The following is a 12046-nucleotide window of genomic DNA, read 5'->3' on the forward strand; positions in this document are numbered from 1 at the left end:
GGCCTTATGTCCCTGGCCCCCAAAGTAGTATCTCTCTCCTCTCCTCCGTCCCTCCCTCCCTCTCTCCCCCACACCACTCTCTCATTTTCTGTGGTTTTTTTTTTTTTTTGCACCACATCAGCAAGTGCTCAGGGCTTACTCCTAGCTGTGCGCCTACTCCTCGGCTTCTGTATGTATCTTCCTCTTTGAGGACTAGTGTTTTATTATTTTATTTCATTATTTCATTATTTATTTATTTATTTATTTATTTTCTTTTTGGATTACATCCAGCAATGCTCAAAGGTTACTCCTGGCTCTGCACTCAGGAATTACTTCTAGTGGTGCTTGGGAGGCAATATGGGATACCAGGAATTGGACCAGGCCGGCCATGTGCAAAGTAAATGCCCTACCCACTGTACTATAGCTCCAGCCCTTGGGCTACTGTTTTAAAAAAAAGCGCAGAAAGAGACTTTATGTTTTTTCCAACTAATATTTAATTTTCTGGTAATACTTAGAAAATTAAGTATTTAATTTTCTATATTAAGTATTTAATTTTCTAAGTATTAGTTGAAATACTCTTTCAACTAATACTTAAAAGAGTCTGATGATGGGCCAGAGAGACAGTACTGTGGGTCTGGCACTTGCTGTGCATGTGGCTAACCTGTGTTCAATCCTTGGCATCCCACATGTTCCCCTGAGCACTGTCAGGAGTAAGCCCTGAGCACCACTAGGTCTGGCTCAAACAACAACAACAACAACAACAACAACAACAACAACAACGAGTCTGATGACATGTAAAAATATCTAATAAATAAAGCAAAGCTGAGGATTTCAAAATACAACTCTTTTACTTGAATTCCTAAGTCTTTCACTTATTAGAAAGGTGGTCTTAGGCAATTTAACTAATCTCAGCTCCTCATTTGTAAAATGTAAATAAAACTAGCTACACAAAGGTGGGCAGGTGAGACACATTATAAGACTTCCTACCCATTTTCCATAATTACCACACAATATCTGATGGAGTTCAGACAGTAGGCAACAAATCACAGAGTAATATATATACATATATATTACTCTCTCTATAAATAGTAATACATATATATATATTACTCTAGGTATATATATACCTACACACACAAACCTCTCGGAGAGCCTGGCAAGCTACCGAGAGTATCCTGTCCGCAAGGGCAGAGCCTGACAAGCAACCCGTGGCGTATTCAATATGACAAAAACAGTAACGATAGGTCTCATTCCCCTGACCCTGAAAGAGCGTCCAATCGTTGGGAAAGACGAGTAAGGAGAGGCTGCTAAAATCTCAGGGCTGGAGGAATAGAGATGTTACCGATGCCCACTCGAGTAAATCGATGAACAAAGGGATGGCAATGATAAAGTGATATAGTGATATACAAATAGGGTTGCTGAGAATATGAAAAAGGGGTGGGTCACTTATGGAAGACAGCAAATGACTGGCACTTAAAATCACTGAACTTTCTATACTTACAATGTGTAAGGTTTTTTTAAAAAGTCACTTACATAAAACATAACAACTTTTCTTCCCTCAGGATTAAGTAGGCAGATCACTTCTTGGGAGTTCTGATCTTTCTTTGTTCATTAGTTTACAACAATATGCAGAAATACAAAAAGTTTTAAAACTCTAAGATTCTGACACTAAAAATACTATAAATCTCCTCATAATTTTCTACACTTGGTTTTAATTCTATTATCATTTACTTACTTTTATTTAATTCTATTATAAACATTTTTAAGTGGGTCATTGTTTCCTATGAGTTGGAACACCTCAGGTATGGTAGCCTAAATCACCGACACGCTCCCACTTTGAGCTCTTTGCTTACCTGTATATGGTCCACTGGCACAGAACTTCTTCTGGGACAACCTCAATAACCGATCGTCTTCCACCTAAGAAGCAAAACAAAAGCTAGAGTAGCAGTAACATTTTTTAAGGGGGGAGGGTCGAGGCTGAGGGGTGGGAAAGAAGGCACAACATTTCTGTGACGAAGCAAATGGTGAATCTACAAATTTTTTTGAATATAAATACCATTATGCAAAAATGCGTAAGAATGCAAGAAAGGTCACTATCATTTAGGCCTCAAAATAACAATAATTTAAATGAAAGTTCAAGTTCCTGAGGCTGGAACTGTAATACCGGGGCTAGAGCTACAAAATATAGCCCCTAAAAGACATGAATCTCAATGAAAATTTTAAAATATCATTAATTTCAAAGGATACGTAACAAAAAAATACTACTACCACAAATTATTTTAATCTTTCTAGAAGGAAACTGTTTTTGGTGCTCAGGAGTTGCTCCTGGGGATGTCCAGGGGTTAGCCACAAGCAAGGTAAGTGCCTTTCTCATGTACTGTCTTTCGGTTGGGGGAAAGGGGTGAGGGATGGAGGTCAAGTCTTGAATTCTTTTCTATTTCCAGAAAGTAGCACCATTACCTTGGCATTCAACATTCAGCAATCGGTAAATATGAAAGAGAAACACACCTGGCTTTTAAGGATGAGATTTGCAATGAAACACCAAAAGAGTGGGGCACAAATCATAGGAAAAGAGGAGGGCAGGGCCTGGGGAGACTGCTCAGTAGTTGGGTGAGAAATGGTACATGCAGGAGGCCCAGGTTCAATCTCGAACATAGTTCCCCCAAACAGTGTTAATATATATATTAATATATAAAAACTAATATTAATATTGGGGGTCACAACAGCAGTGCTCAGGACCTACTCCTGGCTCTGTGCTCTGGGATCACTCCCGGTGGGGCGTAGGGGACTATCTGGGAGGCCAGGGATCAAACCAGGGTCTGCTGTGTACAAGGCAGATGCCCTACCTGCTATGCTATCACATTAGCCCTCAGACTCCGAGCAAAATTACTACACGTTATCAACAAAATTATAGAGTAGGCCTCAGGTATGGGGCAAAACCCCATAAAGCCAAAACCCCAAAAGCAAAACCCCAAACCAAAAACAATTTTTTTTTTAAAAAGAGATATGCCCTGGGGCTGGAGAGATAGCACAGCGGGTAGGGCGTTTGCCTTGCACGCGGCCGACCCGGGTTCAAATCCCAGCATCCCATATGGTCCCCTGAGCACGGCCAGGGGTAATTCCTGAGTGCAGAGCCAGGAGTAACCCCTGTGCATCGCCAGGTGTGACCCAAAAAGCAAAAAAAAAAAAAAAAAAAAGAGATATGCCCAGAATATTTAAAATAGCACTGTTACTGTTGTAGCACTGTTTTCCTGTTGTTCATCGATTTGCTTGAGTGGGCACCAATAACGTCTGCATTGTGAGACTTCTTGTTACTGTTTTTGGCATATCGAATACCCCACGGGAAGCTTGCCAGGCTCTGCCGTGCGGGCGGGATACTCTCGGTAGCTTGCCGGGCTCATAGACGGACAGAGGAATCGAATCCCTGGTCGGCCGCGTGGTAGGCAAACAAACATCTTACTCACTGTGCTAACAAAAACTATTGGCATATGCCCTGCAGGGTGCACCCACTCACCCACATCATGCCAAGCCACCTGCCCTAACTGCGACTTATGATCTCTTTCGAGACTTATGGTCTCTGAAATAAGGCTAATAAATGGACTTGTATAGCTGAGCCAGAGGTGGTTTGTGGCTGTGACTCCCACATACTTGAATTTTGGTCGTTTAATTTCTTGGTAAACTTGGCCCCAAGTGGTTGGGGTCTGGCCAAAGTCACAGCGGCAATTTTGGGGTATCAGGAAGTCTGAAGGCACCATTAGGCTGCTGAAACTCTTGCCCTGCAGGTACAGGTTGATCTGCTGGCGGCACCTTACCCCCACAACATAACATAATTGTATTCTGTTACTAAAATAACATAATCCAATTTGCCAACTGAGTCCAGTATAAACTGACTGTAAGGAACAGAATAAAAAACTGAAAAACATTTTTTAGTGTTTGGAAGGAAGGAAGCAATGGTTACCTTCATGTGAGAAACCTGCTAACGCCAGGTTAAGGACACAGTTCAATGGGGTGGAGCATATGCTTTGCAGGAGGAAGCCGCAGGGTCAATAACCAGCACTGCACGGCTCAATAAGCACGGTTAGGTACGGTGTCAACCAAAGGACTACTAATGAACTAATGAGGGCAAAACTTCTCACACGTGGGGGCTGGAGAGATAGCACAGCAGGTAGGGCGTTTGCCTTGCATGCGGCCGACCTGGGATCGATTCCCAGCATCCCATATGGTCCCCTGAGCACCGCCAGGGGTAATTCCTGAGTGCAGAGCCAGGAGTGGCCCCTGTGCATTGCCAGGTGTGACCCAAAAAAAAGCCAAAAAAACAAACAAACAAAAAAAAAAACTTCTCACACGAAAAGTACAAAAGTTGTAATCCAAATCGGTGTCACCCATCCAACATTAAACATTAGCTCTGAAGAATAATACTGAGGCCAGAGAGTTCAGTAGGCTGGAGATACTGTTTTGCATGTGGGAGGCCCAGGATCAAAGCCTGGCCTCCTGAGTACCTCTAGGAGTAACTTCTGAGCACTACTAGAGATGGTCTGAACCAAACCATAACAACAACAAGATGTTCTTTTTTTTCCTTTCTCTTTGGGTCACACCCAGCATTGCACAGGGGTTACTCCTGGCTCATGCACTCAGGAATTACCCCTGGCGGTGCTCGGGGACCATATGGGATGCTGGGAATTGAACCCGGGTCGGCCATATGCAAGGCAAACACCTTACCCACTGTGCTATTGCTCCAGCCCCAACAAAATGTTTTTTAAAAATAGATGTTGAATTTTTCCAAATGCTTTTTCCACTTCTGAGGCAATTCTGTGGTTCCTCCAATTTGACTCTGGGGACCAGAGACAGTACAGCAGGCAGGGCGCTTTTGCCTTGCACACAGCCAACCCAAGTTTGATCCCTGCATTACAAGCATATGGTCCCACCACAAGCAGCCCTAAACTCAGAGCCAGAATAATGCGCGCATGCACACACAGACATACACACACCCACACCCCCACAGACAACCCCCCCCACCCCCACACCATTACCATCACCAAACAACACCACCTGATTGTGATGTATTGATTATGAATCACCATACTGATTGCTTTTCTTTGGTTTGGCTTTTTCGGCCATAGTCAGTAGTGCTTAGGGCTCTGGCTCTTATTGGTCCTGACTCAGTGCTTGTGGCAGGGGCAGGGGCAGGGGTCACTCCCAGCAGTGTTCAGGATGTCAACTGTGAAGTGCTGGGGATCAAATCTGGGGCTTCTATACATGCAAAGCATGTGCTCCAGTCCTTTGGGTCATCTCCCTGGTCCCTGATTACTTTTAAAATGTTTAATCAAGTTTACATTCCTGGAATAAATCTCAATTCAGTGGGTTCTTTTGTCTGTCTGTTTTGGTCAAACTCAGTCATGGTCTGGGCTGACTCCCAGAGGGGCTCAGGGGACCACATGGGAAGCTGGGGAGCAAAACAAGTGGGCTGCCTGCAGGGCAAGCCCATTATCTGCTGTGCTACCACTCTGGGCCTTACTTAGTGGTTTTAGAATTATACCAACAAATTTAGTGTTTTCCTTGGAGAAAGTAAAAAATAGGCAACATTTTGGGGCTGGAGTGATAGCACAGCGGGTAAGGCGTTTGCCTTGCATGCAGCCCACCTGGGTTCGATTCCCAGCATCCCATATGGTCCCCTGAGCACCGCCAGGAGTAATTCCTGAGTGCAGAGTCAGGAGTAAGCCCTGTGCATCACCAGGTATGAACTCCAAAAGAAAAAAAAAAAAAGGCAACATTTTGTTTTCTACAGTAAGAATGTGTAGCTTTAACAATGGTGGGGCACACCGTGCACACCGTTTATCACAGAGATATTAATACAGATACTGAAGCACTGAGAACAGAAAAAGGTTTAAGATACTTAGATATAGAAAAGCAAATTTAAAAAGCAGAGCAAATGGATGGCCTTCTGAAGAATCAGCTTACCTGTTCCGCTTCCACATAAATGAGGGGGAAGCCCATTTGCTTCGTCCAGGTATTCATCACGGCTGCTATTGGTTTACCACTAGCATTTTCTAAGCTTTCCCAGAGATCCTCTAGAAGATAAATACAACAAAAAGCTAAAATGTCTACATCTTTATTTCTCTAAACAAACTAGAAGTTTTATATAACTCTAGGGGCTGGAGCGATAGCACAGCGGGTAGGGCGTTTGCCTTGCACGCGGCCGACTCAAGTTCAAATCCCAGCATCCCAGATGGTCCCCCAAGCACTGCCAGGGGTAATTCCTGAGCGCAGAGCCAGGAGTAACCCCTGAGCATCACCAGGTGTGACCCAAAAAGAAAATAAAAAGTTTATATTACTCTTGACACTGTGCTGCTAACTGATGTTTTGGTCCTTTGGGCTCAGTGGGTTAAATTAATATTGTCAGGCCCATACCTCTATTAAGTATACTCACAAAAACTTATTTTGTTCTCTAAGCTGTTCTTGATTGTTGCAATTAATTTAAAAAACAAAACAAAACCCTAAAAATTGAAACAAACAAAAGACAAAAGTCCAAACAAGAACCAACAGAGGGGCCAGAGACAGTGCAGCGGGAAGGGCACTTGCCCCGTACACACTGACTGGGATTTGGTCCCCAGCCCGCCACAGGGGATCCCTGAGCACAGCCAGCATGGCCCAACAACAAAAAGAAAAAGGAAAAAAAAATTCAAAATTGCTACAGAGCAATCATTCACAAACCTAACGCTATAACACTCAGTCAACAAAGGCTAATAAATACTTAATGCTGAACAGGCTGAAGGAAAATTCATAGGGTCAAACAGCATTAGTGGCAGGGTAATACATATAGCAATATAATGTGATAGATACTAAACTGGGCCACGGACCAAGGGAAAGCACTTAGAGAAAAATACAGAGAGAATAAAGGCTCCACAAGAAATGACTTGTTTCTTGCAGCTTTAAGGGGAGTTGTTGATTAGACAAATGGGAAAGAAAGCCATTTCTAGGAAGACACGATCATCTATGTACTGAAAGAAAAGCATAAAGACAGAAAATACCAACAATAGCAATATATTCAATAAACTGAGCATACAGGGCACACGTAATGGACCAACAGGAGCTAAGATTAAAGGAAGCAGAGGCTGAACAGTTTAAGATTACAATTTACATTTCTAGACCTTATTTCGAAGGGAATGTGACATGTCAAGGTTTTTTGTTTTTGTTTTGTTCCTGGACTGCACCCAGTGGTCAAAAGGATGATCCAAATAGAAAATCACTTTAGAATGATAACCCTAGGTAGACTGTGGAAGGAGCTGGAGAAAGGCAAGCAGCAGCTAATTAGCAGACAACTGCACAAGTCTTGCAGAGATCAGGAAGGCACAAGGAAAAGAGCAGCAGGACAGACAGAGGGTGCCAACCTGTGGTGAGGGTAAAGGGATGGATGGTAACTGAAATGTATTTAAATTGCCTTTCAGAAGGAATAAAAAACAAACCAAAACAATTACATGGGGTTGGGCCTCGTTATTCAAAGTATGGTCCAGGAACTGATAGCAGTTGCTACTGGACCATTGGCTACTTGATTGGCTACAAATGCAGACTCTCTAGGGCCAGCAGGCCGGATGCTTGCCTCTCTGCTTGCCTGGAGAGACAGATCCAGGTTCAACCCCCAACACCACATATGGTCCCCCAGGGACAGCCAGAAGTGAGCCACAAACACTGCAGGGTGTGGCCCAAAAACAAATAAAACAATAGAAATGCAGACTCTCAGGCTTCCCCCCCAGCTCTACTTAATTAGAATTTTAAAAATAGATTCCCTGGGCAACTACATTTATATTACAATTTACATTACAATTTAGGAAGTATAAAGTTCTTTGTTTACATATTTTATGTGCATGACAAAGACTCAAAACTTGCATATTCTGGGGCAGACAGTAGGTAAAGTATAATTCCCAGCAAAACAAACGGTTCTCTTTGGTTCTCTTAGCCAGTCAGGATCAATCCCTGAGCATGGATGGGTGTGGCTCAGAAACAAAAACAAAACAAACAAAAAAAAAACCTTGCCTATATTCCAATAGCTTTAGGAACACAATGCCTCCCCATTTTATAGACCACAGTGGAAATGTACATGGTGGGCAAGGGAAGATAAGATTACATGTGTCTCCTATCACTCTCACTATCATCCCATTGATCCTCGATTGGGCCCATGCTCGAGCGGGCCCAATAACATCTCCATTCATCCTAGCCCTAAGATTTTAGCAGCCTCTCTTTACTTGTCCTTCCCAACAGTGCCGCATTAGAGGTTCTCTCAGGGTCAGGAGAATGAGACCCATCATTGTTACTGTACTTGGCATATGAATACACCACAGGGAGCCTGCCAGGCGCTCCCTGGCAGGCAGGAAAACTCTTGGTAGCTTGCCATGTTCTCCGTGGCATGTCTTAAACACAAAATTGCTGGATGGGGGACTGAACCCAGGGTTTCAGACATGCAAAGCAATCCCTCCCCACCCCAGAACAGGAAGATCCCAGGATCAAATAGCTCTTTGTCATTCTAATAGAAACTAATGAACTTAAATGACTCCTCTTCCCAGTCAATCAGACTTGCCCACCCTATTGGAGAGGCCACTCTGCAGGTGCACAGTCTCCATGTCTAGCTAAGCTGGAAAAGATGAGCCGAGGCAGTGCCCGGGAAGCCCAGTGGAGTGCTTGCCTTGCACCTGTGAGGTCTCTGGTTCTATCCCATAATCACAAAACAAAACTAGTGATTACCTGTGGCAGCATTCTTCTGCTGGAACTTAGTTAAATACATATTCATTCCTTTCTTAAAGTCCTAGTGAGAGGAAACAGAACTTTTAAAATCTGTGAGTCAGAACTCAGCTTTTATAGTATGGTACTAAATAGCCAACATAACTTGAGGCCAGGGAGACAACTCAGGGGCAGGAGCAGACTGTGTGTGCAAGAGCAGAGGCACACACGCAGATACACAGTCCCCCAAGAACTCCCAGGGGAGCCCCAGCTCTCTGCCAGGAGTGACCCTTCCTCCAAAATACCAAAAACCCAAAAAGACAAATAATGTCAGGGTTAATAATAATAATCTCTTTCTACACACACACCATTTACCTCCTCTTTTTTTTGTTTTAAAATGCTTATTTTGGGGGGCCAGGGGCCAGAGATATAGTAGCTGAGCATGTGTCCAGAGATATAAGGCACTTGCTTAGCATGTGGCTGACCTGGGTTCGATCCCTAGCATCCCATACAGTCCTCTGAGCACAGAGTCAGGAGTAAGCCCTAAGCACAGCCAGGTATGGCACCATACCCCCGCCATCCAAAAAGTAACAATTTTTTGCCTTCTATTTTCACTTTTAAGTTTATATCAGTCTCTCATCTACCTCCTGACATCATTCATCAGAGACCAAAATAATCAATAAAAAAGAAAAGTGAAATCAAGGTTGTCTAGATTCTAGAAAAATTTCATAGATTTCATAGGAACTTACTCTAAATAAAATAAAATCAGACCCTCTTCTCATATTAAACTCTATACTATAAAGAAATAGATTTATAAAATCATTTTTTCATGCTTTTACCTTATCCCCAATGTAGTCGTGTAGCATTCGGATGACAGAGGCACCTTTGCTGTATGATATGGCGTCAAATATCTCATCCACTTCAGAAGGATGCCCCACACTCACCTGGCAGATAGTGCAATTCATGATTATGTAGGGAAGCAGAGACTGGAACACTGAATTACATAAAAAGCTCTCTAGAATACCCATCTCACTCGTAAAACAGTTATCTGCCTTTAGCTCATTCACTCAAAATATAAAATTATATGTCTCAGAAGAAGGATAGAAACTAATTCTAAAAATCTAGAATATATAACATGCCCTTCAGATCTTAGGCTATGGGTTCCACATTTGACTGCGATGGAGGTGTCTGGAAGGTGGTGGTGATTCCTGAGTGCATGAGCCAGGTGTGACCCAAAAAAGCAAGAAATTAAAAAAAGACACTGAATTTCTTGCACTAATTGTAACTATTTCCAATTTTGTAAAGTAGAGGTTAAATAGACCACAGTAGACTAGAAGTCTAGCTCTTTGTTTTGTTTTGTTTTTTCTTTTTGGGTCACACCCGGCAATACTCAGGGGTTACTCCTGACTCTGCACTCAGGAATCACTCCTGGCGGTGCGCAGGAGACCACATGGGATGCTGGGAATTGAACCCGGATTGACCGAGTGCAAGGCAAACACTCTATCTGCTGTGCTATCACTTCAGCCCCCAGTCTAGCTCTTTGATGACAAAACATATACATAAAAATGAAATGAGAGCAACAGTACAGCAGTGGGGAGATCTTTGCACAGAGCTGAGCATTATCTGGTCCCCAGCACCCTATGTGATTCCCCAGGTCTGCCAGGAGTGATCCCTGGGTGTATGTAGAATGAGGAGTAAACTCTGAGAGCACCACTGGGTATGACCCCCCAAAACAAAATTAAAAAATTAAATGAGGGGCCAGAGAGATAACAGAACAGGTATGGCTCCTGTCTTGCACATGGGTGACCGAGGTGTGATCCCCGGAGCACTGACAGGAATGATCCTGGAGTGAAGAGCCAGGAATAACCTCTGAGCACTGTTGGGTGTGGCCCCCCGCAAACTAACAAAAACCCAAATGATATAAGGACAAGGAAAGTTAAGAGAAAATAAAAACAAAACCAGACAATAACCACAAACGAGTATGTTCAGAATTTTTTTGGGGAAAAAATAGAACTGTAATCTTCCCTCACTAAGTATACTGACCAATAGGTATTGTTCCACCAAACTATTAAACATAATGAGAACTGATTTTGTTAAATTTTCAAACTGGAAATAAAAACTATCCAGTAAAGTTATCCATACATTCTTCTTCTCGGAGTCCTATGTACTTCTACAACACATGACATATATCATTGAAAACAAGATCAAAGGTCAATGGTGAGCACTGTTCACCTCAATAGGATGGCTGTTATCTAAGGCGTCAAGCTCCTGGGCGCGGGTGTAGTCGGCAGAAACAAACTGAGTCCAGATATCATACTCTGGGAAGCAATGGTCTACACACAGATATTCAATCCATGATGCAAAGCCTTCATTTAACCAAAGATGAGTCCACCATTCCTGAAGACAAGATAACAACATGTCAGGAAACAAAAAGAAGAAAAGGCAATAGTTATTCCACAATTTGAAAACTCAGGGATGCCTTCCACCACACTTGGCCTCACTTCCAACCCGAGAATTTAAAATTTAATCCAAAACATTTCATAAACAACTCACATCTCTTGAACAAAAGAAATGCCTAAAGTACATGTTTCTAAAGGCAACTGAGGACCAGGCGTGGTGACTGAAGGAGGTGGGTGGAGCACATGCTCAGCCACAGGGGCCCTGTTGTATCCCCAGCACCACCACGTCACCCAGGCACCACTGAGAGGGAGCCCCAAGCATCCAGCCAGCCTCCCAGCACCAGGAGGCATCAGGATGCAGCCCAGTGGGAAAGCATTTGTCTTGCCTGTGTGAGGCCCGGGGCTGATTCCCTCTACCACAAAAAAAGAACAGTGCCTCCCACTCCCACCCACACCTCTATTAGAGAAAGCAACTGGCGCTACTAGCGTTATGTCTGAGGAACACTGAGGGGTGTGGGGCGGTCAGGATCACACCTGGCAGTGCTCAGGGATTACTCCTGGCTCTGCACTCAGGGATCACTCCTGACAGGCTCAAGACCCCATATGGGGTGCTGGAGATGGAACCCGTGGTCAGTTGTGCATAAGGCACGCACCCTACCCACTGAACATCTTTTCTGACCCCTGAGGGACAGTTTGAAACTTATGCCAAGTTATCTTTTTTTAACACGGTAGAAAAGCAGGAGGAAGGGGAGAAGGGGGAAGCAATAAAGACACAGGGAAGAGAGGGGATAAGTGCTTTTTTGTTTGTTTGGGTCATACCTTGTGGCGCTCAGGGCTTATTCCTGGCGCTAGCTCTGTGCTCAGGGCTCACTCTGCGAGGAGCTAGGGGACCCTATATTGTGCCAGGGATCAAGTCAGGTCAAGCGTGCAAGGGGAGCACCTTACTCCCTTCCCTA

At 43.7% G+C, this 12046-nt stretch overlaps 1 protein-coding gene across 1 annotated transcript in view; it reads right to left on the reverse strand.

The window, feature by feature from the left end:
• The window catches only part of NPEPPS (aminopeptidase puromycin sensitive), a 93564-nt gene that overhangs the window by 23529 nt on the left and 57989 nt on the right, over positions 1-12046 (reverse strand). The window contains exons 10-14 of the mRNA XM_055130339.1: positions 10924-11088; positions 9531-9635; positions 8716-8776; positions 5938-6047; positions 1833-1896 (exon numbers count right to left, since the gene is read on the reverse strand). Coding sequence (XP_054986314.1) covers positions 1833-1896; positions 5938-6047; positions 8716-8776; positions 9531-9635; positions 10924-11088 — 505 coding nt within the window. The remainder of the gene's footprint in view (positions 1-1832; positions 1897-5937; positions 6048-8715; positions 8777-9530; positions 9636-10923; positions 11089-12046) is intronic.

This window comes from Sorex araneus, chromosome 3, assembly GCF_027595985.1.
Source record: "Sorex araneus isolate mSorAra2 chromosome 3, mSorAra2.pri, whole genome shotgun sequence".
NCBI lineage: Eukaryota > Metazoa > Chordata > Mammalia > Eulipotyphla > Soricidae > Sorex > Sorex araneus.